The sequence below is a fragment of the Tenrec ecaudatus genome, chromosome 8, assembly GCF_050624435.1.
Source record: "Tenrec ecaudatus isolate mTenEca1 chromosome 8, mTenEca1.hap1, whole genome shotgun sequence".
NCBI classification, from domain to species: Eukaryota; Metazoa; Chordata; class Mammalia; order Afrosoricida; family Tenrecidae; genus Tenrec; species Tenrec ecaudatus.
The window spans coordinates 125,198,619-125,222,458 of record NC_134537.1 but is presented as its reverse complement, the minus strand read 5'-3'; the positions used below and the strand labels follow the sequence as shown (position 1 = coordinate 125,222,458).

Below are 23,840 nucleotides of genomic sequence, written 5' to 3'. Positions count from 1 at the left end.
TAATAAAATATCTATCCTGCACTCTCTGATAAATATTAATATGTATTTGTCTGTGACCATGACAGCAAACTCATGTTGCTAAGAGTATTGGTTAAATTGTGACAGGTTGTCAACAGCTAGGATATCATTATTAATGATCTTGTCTTTCCTGTTATTATTCAATAGAACATCTAATAAGTGTAGATGAAGCTGCTCAAGGAGATGGATGTCACTATGTGCTGAGCTCTGGTTTCTAAGACTAAGGACATTTGAAAGCACCCTGGTTTATTAGGCCTTTCATTTGCTTTTGCATTTGGTGCTGCATCACACAGCATACTCTGTTAGCTTCCCAATACACTGGCGCCCTGATAGGGTCCTTATCTCTTTATCATTTAGAGTATAGTGGAGCGTGATTTCCTTATGCATTTTGTGATATTTCTCCCTCCATTTCTGACAAAAACCTTCAGAAGGATGTTGTGTGCTTCCTGTGCATATTCCCCACCCCTTTTTAAGTTTTACCCCCCACCCCCACCCCAAGTAAGTTACATTCCTCATCCCTGTACCAGTAAATGTGGCCAGGTTTGGGGAAATAAGATTTTTCATTGGTAATTGTAGGACATGGTTGAAAAGAAAAAAGAAATTCACCTACAACAGATCTGATTTTGGCATTCTTATGTTTTTGATGCCATAGCATTAGGGAAGATAAGTTGGAAATAATTAACAAAACTACAAACACATTTGCCCTTAGAAGTGGACATGGCTAAAATTTCTAGTCATTTACTTTGAAGATACACATCCATTAATACAAAACTATATATGTACAAAGTTATCACAACAGTTTTGTAATAACAATATATGAAGAATAATTTAAATGCTCAACCATAAAAGATTATTCAAAAATATTAAAAATGGATAAAATAAAGTAATAAGGAGCAAAAAAATTGAAGAATTTCTCTAATATAAATTGTTTTTTTCCTGGATATATTTAAAGAAAGCAAAGTTCAGGAAGCCAAGCATCAATAACGAATGGAAATAAGAATACATTGCTTATTGTGGGACAGGTCATATCATGTTAGAATCAGACTTCATAGAAAAGGTCATTTTATAATATCCCAGTTCTTACTTGGGGTTAATATTATCATTGATTTTTCTATGAGTATGTTTCTCCTCTTGGATAATGATCATCAGTCAAAAATAAGATTATTGAATATTTGCTTTACTTTTAAATTTGGCGTATAATTCCCCACCCCCCCAAAACCAAACTCACTGCCAAGTCGATGCCAACTCATGGATACCCTATTGGGCAGGGAAGTACTGTCCCTCTGTGTTTCCCAGACTCTACTGAGTAGAAAGCCCATCTTTCTCCAGCCAAGCTGCTGATGGTTTTGAACTGCTGACCTCGAGGACTGTACCCAAACATGTATCCAGGATGCCACCAAGTCTCCTTAATTGGGGTGCATACATTTGATGAATTGCTATGTGACCCTCGTCCCACTATTACCATCTGTAAAATAAGTGGATCTCATAGAGGTGGTCTGTAATACTGACCTGTCTTCCACTTCTTCCCCATCTCTATGTACCTGAGGGTTATGATAATCTAATTTAACCCATACAGCCTTGAGATGCATTTTTCCTGTGCTTATCCAACCTATTGAGCACTATGCAGCGCGACAGGCGCACTGGTGGTGTAGGGGGCTATGTGTTGGACTGCTAGGATCAACAGTTCGAAACCACCAGGCACGGTGAGGTAAAGTTCAGTTTTCTGCTCCCATAAAGGTTTAGTCTCAAAACCCACAGAGGTACTTCTACTCTGTCCTATAGGTCACCGTGAGTCGGAATCAGATTCGATATCTGTGAGTTTGGTTTGGGAATGCAGGCCTGTGGGGGGAGTCCTGTGGTGAAGTGGGTAGGCACTTGGTTGTTCACCAAAAGTTAGCAGTTTGAACCCACCAGCAGCTCTGTAGGAGACTAAGACCTTGTGGGTCATCTTGGAAACCCTACGGGGCAACTCTACTTTGTCCTATATAGTCATTATGCAACAGAAACAACCATGGAAACAGGTGTGCAAGGTTCTGAAACCACGGGTCTGCTTCCTGAATTACGTACGACGTCTTATAAATGCTTACGTAAACACACACACACACACACACACACACACACACACACACAGAGGTTCTTATCACTGTCCACAAGTAGTGTTCCCACGAAACCTTTTATAAACTAAAATGATACAAAGTGAAGAAGCAATTTACCATTATTTCATATAGGAAAAAATGTTGACACCTCAAAAATTACCTATCAAATAACAGTTAACCTAAAATTACCTTAACATCTAGTGGTCACAGTTCAAAGCTATGCAACCTGTTGTTGAGATGCTGAATAGAATTCCCAGGAAGGACTTTGGCAATGCCATTCCAGTCGCTGGGGTGCTTGCTGTCTTTCTAAACTGCTCACTGCAAAACAAACGCTGAATGCCAATTTAACTTCTTGCTTCCCTCCAGCCCACCTCCCCACCCCCCACTTTCACCCCTTAAGAAGGAAAATCCACCTTGGATTTCTTTCAGTTAGTGAAAACTGGGATAAATGTAGGGTTTTCATAAAAGCAAAGAGGCTCAAATTTTCCAAAAGCAGGGGGATCCATGGAATTTAAAGCAAGGGTGAAGTTAATACATTTCCACTCTACTACTTTTCTCTTTCCTTCTAATGAAATGGGGAAATCACTGTACATTAAATTAGGAATAGCAATTTTATAGGCTTTGCACCGTCTTAGGAGCCCTAGTGGCATAGTGGGATTACACAATAGGCTGTAATCACAAGGCCAGCAGTTCAAACTCACCATTCGCTCCACAGGAGAAAATGTTGTCTGTTACAGCCTCAGAAGCCCATAGGAGCAGTTCTATTCTTCCAGTCACTACCAGTCAGAATCAACTTGTTAGGCGTAAAGCTGGTTTGGGGTTATTCACATCTAATTTTCTGATTACACTAATGTATTTAGCTATTATTTCATTTGTATAAGTTAAACAAGTTATATGTACTTTCTCAACTACTAAGGAACCCTGATGGGACAGTGGGTTACACTTTGGAGAAACCATAAGGTCACCAGTTTGAACCCACCAGGGATCCACTGGGAAAAGATGCAGCTGTTTGCTCCTGTAAAGCTTTAATCTCAGAAACTCTACATAGGCTCATCCTTGAGTCAGAATAGACTTGATGGCAATGGGTTTTGTATTTTAGTTTATCAACTTAGGAGCCTAGTGGAAAGATGGGTTCATCATTGTGCCGCTAACCAAAAGTCAGTGGTTCAAATCCACCAGCTGCTTTGCAGGAGAAAAATGAGGTAGTCTGATTCTATAAAGTATACAACCTTTAAAAAAAATCCTATAGAGCAGTTCTATCCTGTCTTATTATTTAATTTTGGACAATATTTTAAGTTTTACCCACAAAATTATACCCTAATTTCAATTTTGAACATATAAACTTCTTTTCAATCAAATTTAAACTCTTTCCTCTGCTTGGTGAAAGCATAATTACGTAATTCAAACTCCTTCAATACTATGACCTAGTTTCCCCTTTTTTGATGTTATAAATGGCTCGTGTAACTATGGTAACCATCCAGGGAATACGAAGTGTTTTTTTGGTCAGCAATATGCAAAATATACCATGTTATTTTTTCTCATGAATATAGTTATTAATATTGTATTTGTTTTTCTCCATGGTGATGGGAATATATTATATAGAATGTAATCTTGACTAAAATTCCAGTTATTCATAATCACTTCATCACCTTTTGCTGCTAGTAGTCATTTTAAACACCAAATATTACAACCTTAAGTAGTAGGACTGAATGTATACACCAAATGTTACTCCACCTTCCCTACCGCATAAACTACACACACAGGCAGATACTGCACATCCTTCCAGTGCTTCCATCTAGGATTTTAACTGTGTCCTTTGGTCTTAGTAAAAGTGTTTAAGGCAGAAACCCCACTTTTTTTTTAAATCATTTTACTGGGGGCTCATACAACTCTTTATCACAATCCATCCATCAATCCATTGTGTCAAGCACATTTGTACATTCGTTGTCCTCATCATTCTCAAAACATTTGCCTTCTGCTTAAGCCCTTGGCATCAGCTCATTTTTGGCCCCTCCCTCTCCACTCCCCGTCCCTCATGAACCCTTGATAATTTATATTTTATCATATCATACATTGTCCGACGTCTGCCTTCACCCACTTTTCTGTTGTCTGTCCCCCAGGGAGGAGGTTATATGTAGATCCTTGTGATCAGTTTCCCCTTTCCCCCTCCTTCCCTCCACCCTCCTGGTATCGCCACTCACGAATGGTCCTGAAGGGATCATCTGTCCTGGGTGGGGCACAGGGCTAGTGAGCTACTGGACTAGAGATTTCAGCCTATGGAGCACCTCTACTCTGTGCTGGGTCAGACCTGGAATCGAAGCAACACAGAGATAACTACACCTGGTATATTGAGAAATCACATTTATAGTTATTTTGGAGGGTATATTAGAAAACAAAATTACTTTAAGGTGATCTTAGTGGAGATGCAGACTATTAGGTATTTTGAGTTGCCAATTGTGCTAATGAAGCAATTAAAAATGTTTCTTCCAGTACAATTTTAAATGCTTCATTGGGCCTTCTATAACAAATTCCACTCTAATTTAAACTCCTAGATATTTTTTTTTGCTTAAGGTCCTAAACACCTAAATTTTTAAGGATTTATTTATAGTAAATGTTATATATCTATAGTAGGCTACTAGGGACCTTCTAGTACACACTTCATAAGTGACTGAATTTCTTAAATACCCACTATTGTCCTTAGACAAGTATTCCTATTTCCCTATATATTGAATTATATAAGGAATTAACTGCCTTAAACTGGTTTCCCTCTGTTGTACAGAGGGTCATTTTGAGTTGGAACTGATTCAACCGTCTCTAACAACTGCTTTATAAAAGTCTTCATTGACTAAATGAGTGAGACTTATTTGGATTCTGTTGATCAAAACAAACAGCAAAAATCACTAAAGAGACCGTGAGAAATCTAAATTGTCTGAATTGTAAATAATATCAGAAAAAATCTGGAGGTGATATGATATTTATAATTGTTTTCTTACCAGTTCCTATTTAACATATTTACACACTAAATGACAATTCAGCAAAGATATTAAGATGTAGGCGATACATAAAAGAACACTGGCTAGGGTTACATGTTGCACTGTGGCAGTTCAAGAACACCAGCTGCTCTGCAGAAGGAAGATGAGACTTTTTGTCTCCGTAAATATTTACAACTTTGGAAGCCCACAGGGGCAATTCAACTATGTCCTACAGGGTTGTTTGGAGTCAGAACTGAAAAGATGGCAGTGAGATATTTTTATATGTTTTTAAAACGACATTATTTTAAAAACTAATATGCTAAAAAGGAGAAAAAAGGCAAAAAAATGTCAAATGGGCTAGAGTCAAGCAGAAGTTGCATTTTCTCAGGCAATACCAGGTTATTATTAAGTATCCTTCAGAACCATTTGCTAGTTTGTTTTCAGAGTTTGAAGTCCTTGTTCTCCCTTCTCACAATATAATCTTGTTCAAATACATTGTCATGGCCAATGAAGCAAAATTAGAACAGTCCTGACATTTTAAAATTTGAGTGAAGTAGAAAGATAACCAGGAGAAAAAAAAAATCCTAAAGCCCTGGGATGGAAGACTTGGAAGAAGCAGTGAGCTTTCTCAATGGCCTGATATTGTATTATTATCTGAACTATGGAGAGCAATTGGGGGCTGGGGAGTTGGGCTTGGTGGCTTTGCCGAGTAAGCACTGGGCTGCTAACCACAAAGTCAGCAGTTCAAACCCACCAGCTGCTCTGTGGAAGAAAGATGAGCTATCTGCTCCCATAAGATTTATATCCTTGGGAAAAAATAGAACATATCACCTAACTGTCCAGTCAACATTGACTCCTTGTGATCTCATGTGTGTCAACTAGCTAAAGTTGATAAGGAAAATTGAAAAATATTGGAAATAGTAACTCAACTATGGTTTTAGAACCAAACACTCCAAACTCACTGACATCAATTTGCTGCTGATTCATCACGACTCTATATGGCAAAGTAGAAATGGCCAAGAGTTAACCCTTTACTGTCCGCAGCCTACCGTTTAATCACCATGCCAGCAGGACTCCTGGTCTTACAAGGGAGAGATGATTGTTGTCTCTTTTGAGTCAGTAAATTCCAAATTATGAAGACTTCATCTTAATAAATAAAGTGACAACAGCCTATATGGAAAGGAAAAATACAGAGGGACAACAATACAGGAATTTATTATTTTATGAGTGTTTAAAATATGTACTTAAAATTATAAACCTTGTTTATATTTTTAACGAAGAAAATTATACAAATCAAATTGTTGATTATTTGGAATATGAATTTTTGTTACTCAATGATAACTATTTGCCAAACTTTTTAAAAAAATGAGCTTGGGTAAACAATTCAGTGTTCTGCTTTATTCCTGTTTGCTGTGGATAATTAACATTTCCCTAAATAAAAATTTAAGTGATAAAAAAAAAAAGATTTATATCCTTGGAAACCCTCCCATCTTGATAGCATGGATTTGTTGTTGTAGCGAAGAGGTGGGGACTTTCAGCCCAAGGGCCATATAAATCAATACCAACTAACATCAGACACCTGACCAAAGAGAAGCAGCTCCAGCTATCACATTAGGGGTGAGTTAGCTATTTGACCAGTATAGCCCCCAAATGATGCTATAAATAGCCAAATAGTCCTTGGAAGAAAAAAGGTTCCTTATCCCTGGGTTTGAAGCAGCACACATTTAAAGAAATGGGGTGGACATCATCTTTGAGTAGGGTATCAGTTTCCAGCTCTGTTATCCAAGAAGTTTGACGGCCATGCACTGCATATGTAACCTTTTCTCAGAGTGGGAGATTAAGCTTCTTTCAGAGCATCAGTCATGTTTCTGTTCTGGTTCACCCACATTTTACTAACTCTAGGTCCATTCCAGTTTCCCTCTGTTGGCTGAGGCTAAATCGGGAAAAATCATTTCAAAGCCCTGGCAGAGCAAGGACAATGTCTTATAAGTGAGAATCAAAGGCCACAGGCCAACCAGGCAAGTGTAATCCCTTTTCACTTCTGATTACTTCTCTTCCTAACTTCTGATTTGGGGATATGTTATCTTTTTTGTTATCAGGTGCCAACAATTCAATTTTGACTCACAGCGACCCTACATGTATCAGAGTAAAATATTGCTGATTCCATTTCCAGTTCTTTTTTATTCATTTATTTTTAAAAATCGTTTTATTGAGGGCTCATACAACTCTTTAACACAATCCACACATTCATTGTCAAGCACTTTTGTACATTTGTTTCCCTCATCATTTTCAAAACATTTGCTTTCTACTTGAGCCCTTGATATCAGCTCATTTTCCCCTCCCTCCCCGCCCCCATGAAAATTTATAAATTATTATTATCTGTACCAGTGTACGTGCTCTCATCTAGCCAGATTTGTAAGGCAGAATTGGAGTCATAATAGCGGAGGGGAAGAAGCATTAAAGAACTAGAGCAAAGTGGTATGTTTCATCATTGCTATAATGTACCCTTACTGGCGACCCTTCTGTAAAGGGATATCCAACTGTCTACAGATGGGCTTTGGGTTTGCACTCTGCCCCCGCCCCCCCCATTCACATTGATATGATTTTTGTTCTAGGTCTTTATAATTGTTTTCTTACCAGTTCTAGTTCTGATACCTGATCCTGCTAATACCTCATGATCACACAGGCTGGTGTGCTTTTTCCATGTGGACTTTGTTTCTTCTGAGCTAGATGGCCACTTGTTGATCTTCAAGCCTTTAGGGTCTTCCTCTTTTTCATGACTCCTCTATGACAATGTCTTCTCTAGAGATTTCCTCCTGATAGTTTATCCAAAGTAGGGAATGTCTTGTCATCCTTACTTCTAAGTCTTACCATCCTTACTTCTAAGGAGCTCCCGTGTGTTCAGTAACTTTAATAGTTGTTTTATATTGTAAAATGCAATGAGGAGCACATAAGCTGCCTCTGCTTATTCACAAGTAAATATCACTATTCAATTTCTATGTTGCAGAGAATTGGGGACTTTTAAATTCTATATTCAGCAGAGTGTGGGAACCTTTTCTGAGGCAGGCTGAAATTTCTGGTTAAATGACTATGAAGAAGTAAAAAGACATTAATAAATAACCAAGGTCAGGAGTTGGGCCTGGAATGTATGGTGACCACCCCTTCAGCTCCTATCCAAGTACCCCCCCCCACATAAGCCGCTCTCAGATGTTTAGCAGGAGTAGTTGTTGACTCACCTTATACATTTAATACAGCAAGCAAAGCGCATATCTGAAATAATTCTCTCAAAAATTTCCTTAATAGTGTGGTTTATAGGTTTAGGCCAATTGGTGCTGAAAAGTACTTAATGCTTTCTTTTAGCCTCTTTCAACATTATGAAAGGTGAACATAATACATAAACAGTGTCTACCTCATATTCAGCATTCCTTTCATCTTGGTTGCTGGAGCAGTAAATTTAGGTATTGTTTTTTCCTCACTTCTAGCTTCTACTTCAGTGCTAATCTGCCTGCAGATCACTTGTCAGGATGAATAAAATCCATAGGTCCATTTTGCATCTAAACTGAGTTAACAAATAACACATCTGGAATTATTTTGGTGTCTTCAGTAAACACTAGCTGATTCCAATCTGTGAAGAACCAAAGTAATGGGGGTGGGGTGGAGAGTGAGTCAGAAGAGTCAATTCTCACTAGTGACTTGTTTTTGAGACATCTGGCGGCTTCATTTGAAAGAAATTCCAAGACTGTTCCCAGAAATACAAATACATTAAGTTGTCAAAACCTCAGCGTGCTACAGACAATTAACACAACAGATCAGTCCTTTGCAATATTTTTCTGTCGTTCCCAAGATGTCCCTGAAGAACTTTATTTTGGTTTGAAATTTAAAATTTCCCCTAAAGCAAGATGGAGATGTCATTTGGCCTTTTAGGGACTCCACCATTTCAATATTTACTTAATAGAACAACTGCTTAAACACCCCAAAGCAAAAAACCCCAAACCCCAAAAACATATTCAAACGCTGCCACGCAGTCAGTCTCACTCTTCGAACCCCTATGGTACAGAGTTTTCGAGGCTGTAAATCTTTTAAACTTTCTCCAGCTGAGCGACGGGTGGGGAGTTTTAAGTTAGCGGCCAAGCAACTTAGGGCTACGTAAAAGCGCTCTAAAGAGGTCAAAATAATGGCGCTCAGTTGTGAACTGGGTAACAAAACAAAAACGGAAAGCTCATTCACAATTTCTTTATAAAGAAAATTCACAATAGGCTTTGCTTGCAAACGTGTTCCTTTACAATTCTGCGACTGTTCACTATTTATAGCCATTTCTTTCTAAAAACGCACTATGACATATATAATCTAAAGCTCATCAGTAATGAAAAATTCGCTTTCCCCGCCGCATTTCGTGGACCCCTAAACAGAAATCAAATCCTGATCTTCGGCTCCACTCTGCAGTCTGGTTTCCGCCCACCTCCGTCTCCCTCCGCCCCACACCCGTGCTCCGCAGCCCACGGTTGCAGGGAGCCTGCGAGCAGGCCCTACGGCAGGAGCGGGCTCATGGAGTTCCCTACGGCTTAAACCATGTGCACCCCGAAAAGCTTCATTTTTAATAAGTTGTGAGGCAAACGGAAGCTCTGGTGGCGCAGTGCTTAGGAGTGGGGCTGCTAACTGCGGGGTCGGCAGTTCGAAGGCCCCAGCCGCTTCCGCAGAAAGGCAAGCTTGGTTTCCGGGAACTCACGGGGCAGTTCCACCCGGGGCCACGGGCTGAGCGACTCCACGGCAGGGAGTTTTAGTTCGGCCAGACGAACCCATTTCCGGAACAGAAGGAGTCTGGCTTCTCCCCGAAGTTCAGTAGCTCTCCTCGGCTGCGGGAGGGGCCACGAAAACCCAAGCGCACCTCGGCGCCATCAACCCTCCTCCGTGTGAAGGGCAGAAACGGGGGCGCGATCCTTCGACGGGCAGAGGGCAAGAAGGACGACGCCCGGGCGCAGAGGGCACCGCCTACCTCCCCGGCACCGCCCGGGCGCTCCGCGGGCCAGCAGCGAGCCCTGAGGAGAGGCGGCCGGCGGCCGCCGCGCGAACGGGCCGCCGCGCATGCCGGGAGCGGCGCCTCGGGCACCCTGGGGCGCGCAGCCGGCAGGCCGCACTCCGCGGGTAGTCCAGTGGCCGCCTGCGTCTCCTTTTAAGGCTTAGGAGGGGCCACGCTAGATCCACCTGATGGGGGCGGGGGGGAGGCGAAGGCCAAACGCCAGGCCGAGAAAGCCGAGCAGGTTTCCTCCTCCCTGAGGGCAGGGCGGAAGGAAGGAGTCGGCCACCTCCCCTTTCGGGTTCCATTCAGACACAGACCCGAGGCGGCTTTCCCTGTGCTGCTCCTTTAAGAGGAGGCGGGGCGCAGCCTGCCGTTTGGCCGCTCCCCGCACCCTCCCCCACAGCCCTGAGTGGACGGACCAATCGCTCAAGCGCCTGAGGGAAGGCGGGAGAATGTGAACCCTTCGGTCGGGCGGTAGGGGCGGGTCCCGATCCATATTAGGAATGAGCCCTGCGCAGGCGCAGAGGCGGCTGCGGGCGGAGGGGCGGGGGCTGTCCAGCGAGACTCCCCGTCAGGCGCCGAGGGCGATTGGGGGAAAAGCGGGCAGCAAGGAGCTTGTCATGGGGATCCTAACTACGAGGCGGCTTCAGTAGCATCTGGAGACTCCAAGGGGGACGAGAAGTATCAACGCCCGGGACGCCGGCACCGGCTCTGCCGGGGGGATCCCTGCTGCTCCAGTCCTGCGGAGGGAGGGGAGAAAAGAGGGAGCACTGATCTCGCCCCGCCCCTGGGCTTGTTACCGCGGGGGCGGGGAGTGAGGGCTGCTTTTGGGGGGAGTGGAGATCGGGGACTCGACTGTGCCCTCCCGAGCGACTACCGGTGTCCCTGCGGCGCCGGACTGGTGCGCCGAGGGTCCGCGGCGGCTGTCGCTGTTGCATGTGTGGCTGCTGGATGCGGAGGCGGCGGCGGCGGCGGCGGCGAGGAGCAGCAGCAGCGGCGGCAGGATGTTAGGGCAGCAGCAGCAGCAACTGTACTCGTCGGCCGCACTCCTGTCCGGGGAGCGGAGCCGGCTCCTCACCTGCTACGTGCAGGACTACCTCGAGTGCGTGGAGTCGCTGCCCCACGACATGCAGAGGAACGTGTCTGTGCTGCGCGAGCTGGACAACAAATATCAAGGTAGATGGCCGCGGGACTGCCGGCGCAGGTCCTTCGCGTCGCCGGGAAAGCCGGCCTCCGGGCGCGATCGCGCGCAGGCTGCCCCGCGAAGTACCACTTTCCCTTTCCCCTGTGACAGTGTCTGCGAGTGCACTGTTGGGCTCTGGGGTGTGGAAAGGGGCGCAGGGACTGGAAGACCGGGCTCGTGGCCCACCCGTTCCCCCTGATGCGATCGGCGTGGACTTCGGTTGGGTCTCCAGGGTGGAGGCGGAGGCCTCTCGTCAGCCCCCGCTGCAGACCCAGCAGCTGCAGCTGCTGTGAAGTGGAATCAGCCATTTTAAGCAGCTAGCGTTTGTCCCGGCTCTTGCCTGCCCCGCGGGGGAATGTGCGGCACGGGGCCGGGCGGAGGAAGCAGTCGGCCACTGCCCGGCCGCTGCTAGTGTCCGTGGCCGCGCTCCCTCGGCGGTCCACCTCGCTGGGCCCCCTCCTCTGGCGAGTCGATGCATTGGAACGTGCAGGGGGGAGGGGGCGAAGGAGGGCCGCGAAGGCGGACGCTAGGGAGACCCGCCCCTCCACGCCTTGGCTTTCTGGCCCTGGACTCCGGGAGACAGGACTCCGTTCCCCTCTTTCGCCCCAGGGAAAGTTCGGGCCGCCCCGAACTGCAGTCTTTTCCAGCTTCTTATCACAAACAATTGGGGGGTGGGAGGAGGGTCGCCTCCTCAGGGAAAGACTAAGGGGAGGTGGGGGTGCGTATGTGTGGGTGGGTGGCGAGGAGGGCCTCCTGGCCCCTGGGGGCGGGGCCTGCAGTGGTGACGTAGATGTGGGCGGGGCGTGGAGCGCGCGCTCCTGCTGCCCACAAAAATGGCTGGTCACTAGCGGGCTCCGGGGGAGCTCGCTGACGGGGAGGGCTGAAGGAGCCCGTGCCCCTCTGCCAGGGCAGAGTCAATGTGGGGGTTAGAACATGTCAGGATTTAGAAATCTCTTTGAGTCTCGGTGGGACACAGCTGCCCGCACCGTCGCTGACCTTAGCGTGGCGCAGGCCCGGGCCGTGCGTCACTTCCGGGTTCCAGGAGGCACTGAGTTGGTTGACTGGGCAACCGCCTGGCGTCCCTCCGGCGCTCGGTCTCCGCTCAAGTTTACGTGAGGAGGCGGCCACCGGTGGTGGTCAGGCCCAAGGAGCTGGACGGAGACTCGACCTCTGTTAGAAAATAACGTCTCTCACTCACTGTGGGCGCTCCCGTCGCCTGGTAGTAAGAAAAAAGTTTAAATGTGAAGCTAATTTAACCTTAAGCCAAAGAACAGATCTTTTTACATGATGGGAAAGCCGCTGTACACACTTGAAAGCTAATTCTCCGTTTTTATTGACAAGTCACTAGCTACGTGGTTGAGTCTGTGGAGGACAGGAGCCCTCACCTGACATGACATTTTCTGGTCTGTTTGTAGAAGGTTGCTGTGCTCGGGAATCCACTCGGTGGCAGTTGGTGTGCAGCCTGGTGGTGCTGTGGATTAGGCTACCGAGCGCAAGGTCGGGGTTTCCAGCCCACGAGAATGTTGGGGTGGTCCGTCTTTACAAGAGAGCCTTCTCAAAGGTGGCCGTAAGGCAGAATTGACTCGATGGCAGTGAGATTTTTGAGTTAGCCCCAGTCTAGAGGCGCTATGGGTCAGATCAACTCCATGGCAGCGGGTTTGGCTTTAGTTTTTAATATAACCATAATTGATTTCCATCATCGGAACCCACGTGGTTGGTAGGATTTTTCTCTGTTAAGGAATACGGGAATTTGCACTGATTGCCTATCTTGTGCCCACTGCTGTGCCGGATCCAGAACATTATTTACTACTTACATTATACTCGTGAAGTAAAATAGACGTTATTGGTAAGTTAGTTTTACACGGAGTTTAAGTAACTTGCCCAATTAATTAATTGGTAAGATAATTGGCTTCAAAGTGTGGCTACTTCAGGTGCATACATCCTTGTTTTCAAAGGAAAAAAATAGTGATAAAAAGATATTTCCTGCAGACACAAGATGTATGCACGTGGTAACTTCAAAACGATACTTGTGCTTAAGAATTGTAAATTGATCATTTTCAGTTTTCAAACGATAACAACTGATGATTGTAAAGCTGGCATGAGTTTACATTAATTAAAACCACAGAGTTCAGGTATTTTTCATTTGAAGTTGGAGAGGGCTCCTCTTAATTTGTTGACTGTGTTGCCTGCCATCTTGACCTCAAAAGCTGTGGTTGCTGAGTGGTTACGCGTTGGCCTACGATCTGCAAGGTCAGTGTTCAAACCACCAGCGGCTCCACCGGGGATGGAGGAGGCTTTTCCCTCTAACAGTTACAGTCTGGGACACTCACTGGGCAGTTCCGCCCTGTCCTCTGGGGCTCACTTTGAGGCAAAGTTGACTCAATGGCAGTGAATTTGGTTCTGGAGTCTGGTAACATGAGAAGTTGTAAGTAGTAGGCCTGACAAAATTGTTCATGCAAGTAATTTCAAGGTCACTGAAAAAGCAATTACTACTATAAGAGTATCAAAATTCACTCTATGCATGTGCGCACTAAGCTCAACTTCATAGTTTTTTTTAAGTTTATACATTTTTTTGGTTCGTGGTTAAGATTTCCTTTTTTTCTCCCAGCAGTTTTATTGGCACATAATTTACATACAATTCAGTCATTCAGTCATATCAAGCGGCAATGTACAGTTACCGCCGCATTGATCTTAAAGCACCCCCTGCCCCATCCACCTTGGTTAAATCGCCTTTAAAATGATTCCTGCAATCACGATTCGTTCTATTGCTCCCTCTCCCCTCCAGCCTTCATTGTTTACTCCCAAAATGCCCTGTCCCTCCTTATTGCCCACCGCCACCCCTCCACTCCCTATAACCCCTTGTCTCAGTTATTTTCACTATGCATCCTTTCCTCAAGTGCCTCAAGTGCTGGGAAACCCAATAGAAAACAAAATTGCACTAAGGTGCTAAGGTTAAAATCATAATAGTGTGAAGACAAAAATGCAAATAATGTGTACGAAGGAAACTACCTCCATTAACATTCAGCGAGCCAAGGAGGAAATTTCTGTACCAGAACAAGTAAGAGATATTTGCCCCCAGTACAAATTCAGGTTCTATCTACAGGGAGGTTGGTTTAGATTTCATAGGTGTTATTTCATACTTTCTCTTCTCGGATCTAATACAGAAATCTCTTTATAATACAGATTTTATAGACAAATATCTTTCCTACCTATTTGATACATTTTTTAAAATCACTGAAGAACCTTTAAGAGAGAAAAAAGAATACAACAATCTCATCAATGAGGTATTTATTTTAGAATATGGCTATTAGAATTTTAGTGCTAATATTTCATTCATAATTTTGTAGGTAAATAGCAACCTGTGAATTAAAATTTTAATATTCAGTTTATATTAAAATTTAACAAAAATGCATAAAATAGGAAATTAGACACATTGTCCAGTTGGAATTCAAAGTTTGGTGATTTTACCTCTTTTTTCTTCTTCTTTTTTTTTTTTGATTTTACCTCTTGAGCTTTAGTTTCTTCTTGTGAGAAAGTAACGGCTTTTTCGTTGATGAGTTGCTTTGGGGATTAAATCAGAAAATCTATACCACATACAAGGGGCTTAATGTCAGTTTCCTTTCTTCTACTATATACTTAAGGTTTCTTAAACATTTTAATCTCGTGTGCTATCAATGTGCTGGTACAGGTGTAATTACTAGCTCTTACTACCTCCTGATGTTTCAGTACAGATATTTGGAGGGAGGCTTGCCTTTACTTTCTTTTATCCTTTTGTGTGTTTGAGGAGAAAATGTCTAGTTTCCTTTTTTTTTTTCTGCTGGAGGAAACTTGGTTCATGAAAAATCCACTGAGATACTTCCCTGGGCTCCTAGGGTGTGTATGAGCCTTGTTCAGAAAGAGGGTGTACATGTGCTTCAGAACCACTTTGAACTATCAAGTTTTTTAGTAAGCAGTCAGTTGAAAGCTTAACCTTTGCACCACCAGACATCAGTACCCCAAAATCTGGTGATACTGTCATTGGCCCCAACTTAAAACGTTATCTATTAAGTTACAAGGTTCTTGCAGCTTTGGGGGAGGAGCTAATTTATGAGTTGCATTGAATATTTAGTGTCACCTCAAAGACAGCCCCAACATGTGTATATAACTTGTCTAATGTATTTGCTCTCATATTTAAAGTAATAAATAACATTGGTTTAACAGAGGCATGCCATGTGGTATAATTAGTTATTTTTTGTTTCTCTGATGTTTTTAGGTAAGCCAAACTTGTTCAGATAGCACTATATCTTCTAAGGCTAAGAAATAGGATGGATTTGAATAAAGCAAAATTTAAGCATACTTTTGATGTCATCTGAACCTTGTACTCAGCCATTTTTATTTTACTTAAATAAGTGAAATGCATGCTGTACATTATCAGACCCGCTGTTTAAACAGCTTAGCGCCAACTCCAACTGCTGAGGTATTTACAAAGGCAGATAATCCACTGCTGACTTGATTTAATTTTGTTAGTGACTCTGTTAGTTGATGCCACAGTCTGATCTGACTGTAAACAAACGATAGAATTTCTTATGTTTGCTTTATTAAGACTGGCCAAAACTCCAAACTCAGTGCCATCAAAGCCATTCTGTCACATAGCAATCCTATAGGACAGAGTGGTATTCTCGCTGGGATTCCAAGGCTACAAATCTTTTTTTTTTCTTCATATAATTCTTTATTTGTACCATAATGATGAAAAGTGAACAAATACATATAGTGAACACTTGCTTATCATGATTAGTGTCATTAAAAAAATCATTTTATTGGGAGCTCGTACAATTTTTATCACAATCCCGACATATATCCATGTGTCAAGCACATATGTACATTTGTTGCCATCATCATTCTCAAAACAGTTGCTTTCTACTTGAGCCCTTAATATCGGCTGCTCATTTCGCCCCCTCCCTCCCCACTCCCTCTTTCTCCTCCCTCATGAACCCTTCATAACTTATAAATTATTGTTTTGTCATATGTTACACTGTCTGATGTCTCCCCCCATCCTCTTCTCTGCTGATCATCCCCAAGGAAGGAGGCTATACATAGATTCATTCTTGTAGTCGGTTCCCCCTTTGTACCCCACATTCCCTCTGCCCTCCAGGCATCACCACTCTTACCACTGGTCCCGAAGGGGTCATCTGTCCTGGATTCCTTGTGTTTCCAGCTGCTATCTTTACCAATGTACATACTTTGGTCCAGCCAGATTTGCAAGGTAGAATTGGGATCATGATAGTGGGGAGGGGGGAGCATTTAGGAACTGGAGGAAAGTTATATGTGTCTTCATTGCTACCCTGCACCCTGACTGGCTCATCTCCTCCCGACAACCCTTCAGTAAGGGGTGTCCAGTTACCTACCAATGGGCTTTGAGTCTCCACTGTGCACTCACCCACATATATGATAGTTTGTTCTTTGATGCTTGATACCTGATCCCTTCTGCATCTTGTGATCGCACAGGCTGGTGTGTTTTTCCCTGTGGGCTTTGTTGCTTCTGAGCTAGATGGCCGCTTGTTTATCTTCAAGCCTTTAAGACCCCAGATGTTATATCTTTTGATAGCTGGGCCCTATCAGCTTTCTTCACCACATTTGCTTATGCACACATTCGTCTTCAGTGATCGTATCGGGAAGGTGGGCACCCACTGATATGATTTTTAGTTCTTTGATGTCTGATAACTGGTCCCTTCTACACCTCGTGGTCAGACAGGCTGAAGGCTACAAATCTTTACCAGAGCAACAGGCCTCATCTTTTTTTGACACCTGAAGGGTTCAAACTCCTGACCATTTGTACCAGCCTAGTATGTAACCCACTGTGCCACAGGCCTCCTTTCAGACTGACCAGATAGGATACAAAGGTGGCAGTAGACAATATCAGTAGCAAGCCACTGATTGGCCTGTACATTCTGTAAACACAGTTGGGTAGTAATCTGTAGTTTAGCCGTGGAACCTTTGTACGTTTCCGAGCTATGACAGCTTTATGCTTACCATTGTTTTGAGGTTCAAATGAAGTTTAGGCAATGTGACTCTAGGTAGAACTCTAACGTGACCTGTCTACGTGAAATATCTTTGATTATTAACCCCACGCTCTTTTTTTTTCTTTGATATAGATAAATGGATCTTAGAGCTTTGTGTTCTCTTTAGTTTATTTCTAAATACATTTTCATAGTGGATAGCATAATCTTCTTTTGAGAAATCATGTTTGTATGTAAAGGAATTTGTTTTAACTCCTCCAAGTTGTTTATAACAAAAAAGAAAATAAGCACACACATAAACCTGATCTCATACAACAACCCTCTCAGACACTATGAAATGTACAGCTTCTGTTTGTCCCACCTGAGGACTTAGTTCCCAAAGAAGCAGGGATTGTGGGTTCGCAGAAATAAGAGGAACCCTATATTCTGAAGAGTGGGTGAGAGCAGAGGTGGGCACCTCCCTCACCTCCAAGTAAGTGCTTGACACACCCTTCCCTACCCCACTGCCCTGTCTGTCCTTGATTGATGGCACGAAACCTGAGGACTTGGGATGAGCCATGTTCCCACTTGCTCTCTCCTAGCTCCTGCTCACCAATTTGAAATCCCTTGAGTTACAGGGGTCAGGTTGGTGGGAGGCCCTTGCAGGAGCTGACAAGGGCCTCCCAGTGGCATTGCTGGGGTCAGGGATGGCTGTTTTCAGAGCGAGGGATCCAATGTGGAGGCTCTGATGTGAGTCTCCCTGATGTCCATGACCTTGCCCTTGATCTGCATTTCTCCTAAGAAATCATGTTCAAATGTTTACATATTATAGAGAAGTATGATTTTATAATTTGAATTATCGTATATACTCGAGTGTAAGGCAACCAGAATACCAGCCGAGGCACCTAATTTTACCACAAAAACTGCATTAAAAATGTGCTGAAAAACTTGGCTTATACTCAAGTATATGCGGTAGTTCTAACTTACCAATTTGTAAAAAATAACTTGGAAAATGTGATGTGCTGACACATGATAACATTCTGATTTTTCTTTTCCTTTTTAAGAAACATTAAAGGAAATCGATGATGTCTATGAAAGATATAAAAAAGAAGATGATTTAAGCCAGAAAAAACGCCTGCAGCAGCATCTCCAGAGAGCATTAATCAATAGTCAAGAATTGGGAGATGAAAAAATTCAGATTGTCACACAAATGCTCGAATTGGTGGAAAACAGGGCAAGACAAATGGAATTACATTCACAGTGTTTCCAAGATACCGCTGAAAGTGAAAGAACCTCAGATAAAGCAAAGATGGATTCCAGTCAACCAGAAAGGTCTTCGAGAAGACCCCGCAGACAGAGAACCAGTGAAAGCCGTGATTTATGTCACCTGACAAATGGGATCGAAGACTGTGATGACCAGCCACCTAAGGAAAAGAAGTCTAAATCTGCCAAGAAGAAGAAACGCTCCAAGGCCAAGCAGGAAAGGGAAGCCTCCCCAGTGGAGTTTGCCATAGATCCCAATGAGCCGACATACTGTTTGTGCAACCAAGTGTCTTATGGCGAAATGATCGGATGTGACAATGAACAGTGTCCAATTGAATGGTTTCACTTTTCGTGTGTTTCACTTACCTATAAACCAAAGGGGAAATGGTATTGTCCAAAGTGTAGGGGAGATAATGAGAAAACAATGGACAAAAGTATGGAAAAGTCAAAAAAGGATAGAAGATCGAGGTAGTAAAGGCCATCACATTTTAAAGGGTTATTTGTCTTTTATATAATTCGTTCACTTTCAGAAAATGTTTTAGGGTAAATGCATAAGACTATGCAATAATTTTTAATCATTAGTATTAATGGTGTATTAAAAGTTGTTGTACTTTGTCTGTGACCTTAATTTTCTGCACTGAATTACCAAATATTTTAAACCAGGTAGTCTTCAGATCACCTAGTGAAAGGAACAGGGAATAGGGAGAGGGTGGCGTGAATATTTTTAAAAAATCATAAACTATGCCTGTTTCATATTCACTTAAAACTACAGTGTTATTTTTGGGGCAAACACCAAAGTATTGCTAGCATTTTAGTCCTACATATTTAAAAACTAGATATAGTTGGATTTCTCTATAAGCATCAAATTATCTTGGATAACAAAATATGAATGAATACCAGCCCATTTAGAGCGGCTTTCTCCCTGCCCCATTCATACATTTATTTGCTCATCTCTAGTCCTTCCAGAAATGCACTAGAGAAAAGAATCATTTGGGATTCCATGTGGAATAATGTGCTCCTATGGGAGTATCTGCTGCTGTGTTTCCTTAGTAGCATTTTGATACTGTCAGTAGCCCATTTGTAACGATCTTGCTGCATCTTCATAGATACATTTAAGTGCTTGATAAAGGGATCTGGTTTTTGTTTTAATTGGCAGAATACCAAAAATCTTGCCATTTGGTTTATATTGGCAAAACTTGGGTTATGCAGTATCCTGGTTCAAGTTTGAGTGATTTTTATTTAATAATTTTTTTCCATGTGACCCCCTGCTGGGATATCCAGCTACTGTCCCATTAGTGGAAAAAGGGCATATATTAGTCTTTAAATACTACTTTATGTCAAAAAATTGTTTTAAATAGTTTTGCTAGTGGTGATAGTTCATTTCTGTTCCAATCAGTGATTAGACATTATTTTAAATAATAGTGTGTTTCTTAACTTAACTGGTATTGGTGCTGTTTGATGTTTTCACCTTGAATGGACTAATTTCATTATATCAATGCAATTAATGATACTTTTGTAAATTGACTTTTCCAAGATGCTAATATTTTAAGGGTCAACATCTTGATAGGTATGTGTCCATGTTTGGAGTTTTTGTTGTTATTGCTTTTGGGGATGGGCATCCAATTGGCTCGCCCTTTAGATCTATGTGTAACAAGATCCATTCCTCATTCCTTCCTAATCTGATAATCTTGATTCCTTCATTACCATGTGAAAACTCTTGTCTGTTTGTTTCAGGAAAAGAAAAGAAAAAAAAAAGATTTTTCCCTTCTTTGAGCTCTCCTGTGTGACTTTTAGGCATGGCATTTAACTTCCTTTGGGTGTTGGGTCCCTCATTTGTAAAACGAGGTTGGCTCTAAATTATCTCCAAGGTTCTTTTCAAACTCAGAGTATTGCACTGTAGTGAGTTTAAGAACTTAATAATGAAATGACTTACTCCTTAATTTTGTCCTTCCATCTGAAGTATGAAGAAAAAAGCTTAAAGGTGAGCTTATAGATGGGGTCAATACACAATATACTTGGGATATTTTTATTGGCGGTTAGAACCAGTTGGTTATAGAACCACTGACAAATACTAGAAAGTGTAGCTAAGAACTTACTGTAATTTATTAGAGTTATAGTATAATCATTTTCTTAAACATTTGTTTGCATTATTATAGCTTTTTACCTGACACTATTAAAAATACCAGTATGTCCAAGGTCATAGGTAGATATCAGCACATTTTCATATGTAAATTTGCCTCAGCATATGGGGAAAAAATATTCCTTGCAGTGCTCAATTTTGGATTAAACTGAACAGGAAAACAAATATGGAAGGCTCCAGAAGGTGTACTCTCTGTGAGATCTAAGGTTTGAAATAGTTTTATTTCTGTGAATTTGTGTGTTTGTAGAGTATTTAGCAAGTAGAAATCTTAAGTTCACCCAACATTATGACCAGAAATATTTAAAAATTTTTTTAAATGTATTTTAAAATTCTTACTTATTGATCTCAGACACGATGTCATATCATTAACACTCATCCTATATGCCAGTAAACATTTTACATTCGAGATATCTCCAAAGGTTCAAGAAGATGTATGCAGACACCTTTACTGTGCCCAACCTTCTAGACAGTCTGGCTTAATTCATTTGGAATATGGTGTTAGTTTTAGAATTTTTGAAAGATTCCCAGGTGGTTTCAGGGTGCAGGAAATTTTTGTAATCACTGCCCTACAGCAAAAATTTAAACCTGAAAACTGCTGGTGGAGCCCATCCAGATTCGTACATCTCTTAGGAATCTGTGTGTGTGCCGTATGCTGTAATCGATGCTGACTCAGAAACCACACAGGACAAGCACTGCCCGGCAGTGTTACCAGGGCATACATATGTCTTTGCAGAAGCAGACTGCCTCCTCTTTCTCCCACGGAGTGAGTGCTTGGGGGTTTGAACTGCCCACCTTTTGGCTCGCAGCTTGCTCCACTTAAGCCTCCTTATCATCATATGGTCATGTGTGCTTATTGAACAGGTACTTGGTGTTGGTTGTGGGGATTTTTGTTTTTTTGCCTCCGCAGTGTTCTAAGTGTTAGTATAAAAAGATGTGGAGGGTGGGGGGAAGTGTATGGAGCATATGCTCCAGTAGGGGAGCCTCTTCTAACGGCAGATTGTACTCACTGCCCTCAAGTCGATGCGGACTCCCAGCGACCCCAGAGAGCAGTCTTCTAGCTCTATGTCAGGTGATAGTGGGAAACGAGAGATGCAGGATAAATGGAACACAGAACACGCCAGGGCTCCTAACTGCAAGGTCAGCACTTTGAAACCACCAGCTGTTCCAAGGGAGACAGCTAAGGCTGCCTACTCCTGTGAAGAGTTCCAGCCTCAGAAACTCACAAGGGCAGCTCTACCCTGTCCTATAGGGTCATGTGAATCAACATCGACTCTACGGCAGTGTGTCTGTTAGCTTTATTTGTTATATGTGCTGCTGAAGCAGCACATGTTAGCCTTGTTTATTTAGAAGGTAAAACCAATAGGATCTTGGCTTGGGACCGAGGCAAGGAGAAGTCAGGGATAAGTTTTAGATTTTTGACCTGAGGGGGGTGAAAATAAGTTTCTGTTTACCTTTAGGCTTGAGATGTCAAATATCTAGTAGAATCCAGTATGGTTTTGTGTATACCTCAAAAGTTGGGGGTGAAAACGGGGCAGAAGATAACTGTTTGGAAACTTTCCCCACCTGAACGGAAAGCTTAAAGTCGTGATTGAAATCCTTCAGGTGATTAGATCCGTACTTCGACTTTTAGTGTGCATATGAATCACTGGTGATTTGTTAAAACGCAGCTTGTGATTCCTAGGCCTGCTTTGGAGACTGGACTGCATTTCTAACAAGATCAGAATTTTCTGATTATGCTGCTGGTTCATGGATCATCCGTCGATTCTTGAGAGAGAATTGGGTCTTGGTTGCTTTACTATTTGAAAAAGGAGCCTTGTCAGAGCTCTCCGGTAAAAAAGCTGGCACCTCAGAAACGGAAGACTTGTAAGAAGAAAGTGTACTCATCGAAGTGCAGATCAAGTAAGATGAGACCTGAAGATTGACCATTTGAGCAGCTAATATGGGTGATGAAGCTCTTGTTGGAATCGATTGTGAGTAGAATGGAGTGGAAACTTGAGAGTAATGTAGACAAATCAAATTTTGATGTAAAAGGGAGCAGAAGACACTAGCTTAGGGAGATTTATGTAAGGGAAGATTTTTATTTTTAAGGAGCTAGTATGCTGATGGGCATGTTCCATTAGAGAGGTAATTAGTTACTGTAGGAGTAAAATCCTTGAGTAGGCAGGCAGGTTCTGAAAAAAAACAAAACATGTTGCAATCAAGTCTTTTCTGACTCAGTGACTCTTTAGGACAGAGTAGAAATGCCCTCTGGGTTTCCGAGACTAACTAATGGGACCAGAAGCCTCATCTTTATCCATCAAAGCAGCTGGTGGTTTTGAACGGCTGACTTTGCAGTTAGCAGCCCAATGCACTCTGTCGCCAAGGTTCTTTTAATCTCTAATCATAGGGCAGTTCATCGTCCGCATCAACTGGGCAGCATTCTCATTAAGGACTTGAAGGCACTCCGGATCACATTCGATGCGTCCATTCTGACTCATAGCATCTCTAGAGGGCGGAAATGAGTTTGTATTGGGTAATTCACTGCCCTCTAGGATTCTGGCTCATGGTGACGTCAGAACAGGGCAAAACTGCCCCAATGGGTTTCTGAGACTTAACTCTTTCCAGGAGTAGAGCCTCACCTTTCTTACTTGGAGATGCTTATGGTTTCAAACTGCTGATCTTGCCAACAGGGTTCCTATGTATTGGATTCTTAACTGAAAAATTAGCAATTTTGGCCTACTGAATTGCACGGCAAAGAAAGGCCTGGAAACTGCTGCCCTGGAGCCAACAAAACCCTCCAAGCTGAGCTCTCTGCAACTTAGGAGATTGCGATGAGTGTCAAACACCACAGATATCTGCCCTTGTGGTGCTTAAATTCTGGAGTGTGTGGGGATGTAGCTACAGACCCCAAACCCACTGCTTTCAAGTTGATTCCACCTCAGTGACACCACAATTCTTTACAGTAACAGCTTCCTCATTCTCAAGGAGTAACTGGTGGGTTTGAGCTGCCAACCTTGCCTCTGGTAGTACAACAGTTACTCAACCGCTGCTTCCAGTGCTCCTACATATACAGAGAGAGGCCTACATTTGGGGAGAACAGGAGATTGTTCTAACAGCCACTTCACTCATCCCACTACTGCAGAGTCGATTCTGACTCATAGTGACACTGTCGGACAGGATAGAACAGCTACTGTGAG

The 23,840-nt window shown here is 42.8% G+C and overlaps 1 protein-coding gene and 1 long non-coding RNA gene across 2 annotated transcripts; one reads left to right on the top strand and one right to left on the bottom strand.

Annotated features, from left to right (window-relative positions):
- Nucleotides 1–2,616: 2,616 nt before the first annotated feature.
- Nucleotides 2,617–10,355, bottom strand: LOC142455185 (uncharacterized). The gene is made up of 3 exons (XR_012785747.1): nucleotides 6,136–10,355; nucleotides 4,316–4,422; nucleotides 2,617–2,890 (listed from the first exon to the last, which is right to left on the bottom strand). It is a non-coding gene; the product is annotated as an uncharacterized LOC142455185 (long non-coding RNA).
- Nucleotides 10,356–10,647: 292 nt separating this feature from the next.
- ING2 (inhibitor of growth family member 2) lies at nucleotides 10,648–23,108 on the top strand. The gene is made up of 2 exons (XM_075556842.1): nucleotides 10,648–11,279; nucleotides 18,326–23,108. The coding sequence occupies exons 1-2, from the start codon at nucleotides 11,108–11,110 to the stop codon at nucleotides 18,994–18,996; spliced, it is 843 nt and encodes a 280-aa protein (XP_075412957.1). The 5' UTR covers nucleotides 10,648–11,107; the 3' UTR covers nucleotides 18,997–23,108.
- The last annotated feature ends 732 nt before the right edge of the window (nucleotides 23,109–23,840 follow it).

Excerpts from the sequence above, each read along its gene's own strand:
- ING2 (XM_075556842.1), top strand. The coding sequence starts at position 11,108 with ATGTTAGGGCAGCAGCAGCAGCAACTGTACTCGTCGGCCGCACTCCTG. Across the intron at positions 11,280-18,325 it reads GCTGGACAACAAATATCAAG|AAACATTAAAGGAAATCGAT; the intron begins GTAGATGGCCGC and ends TTCCTTTTTAAG.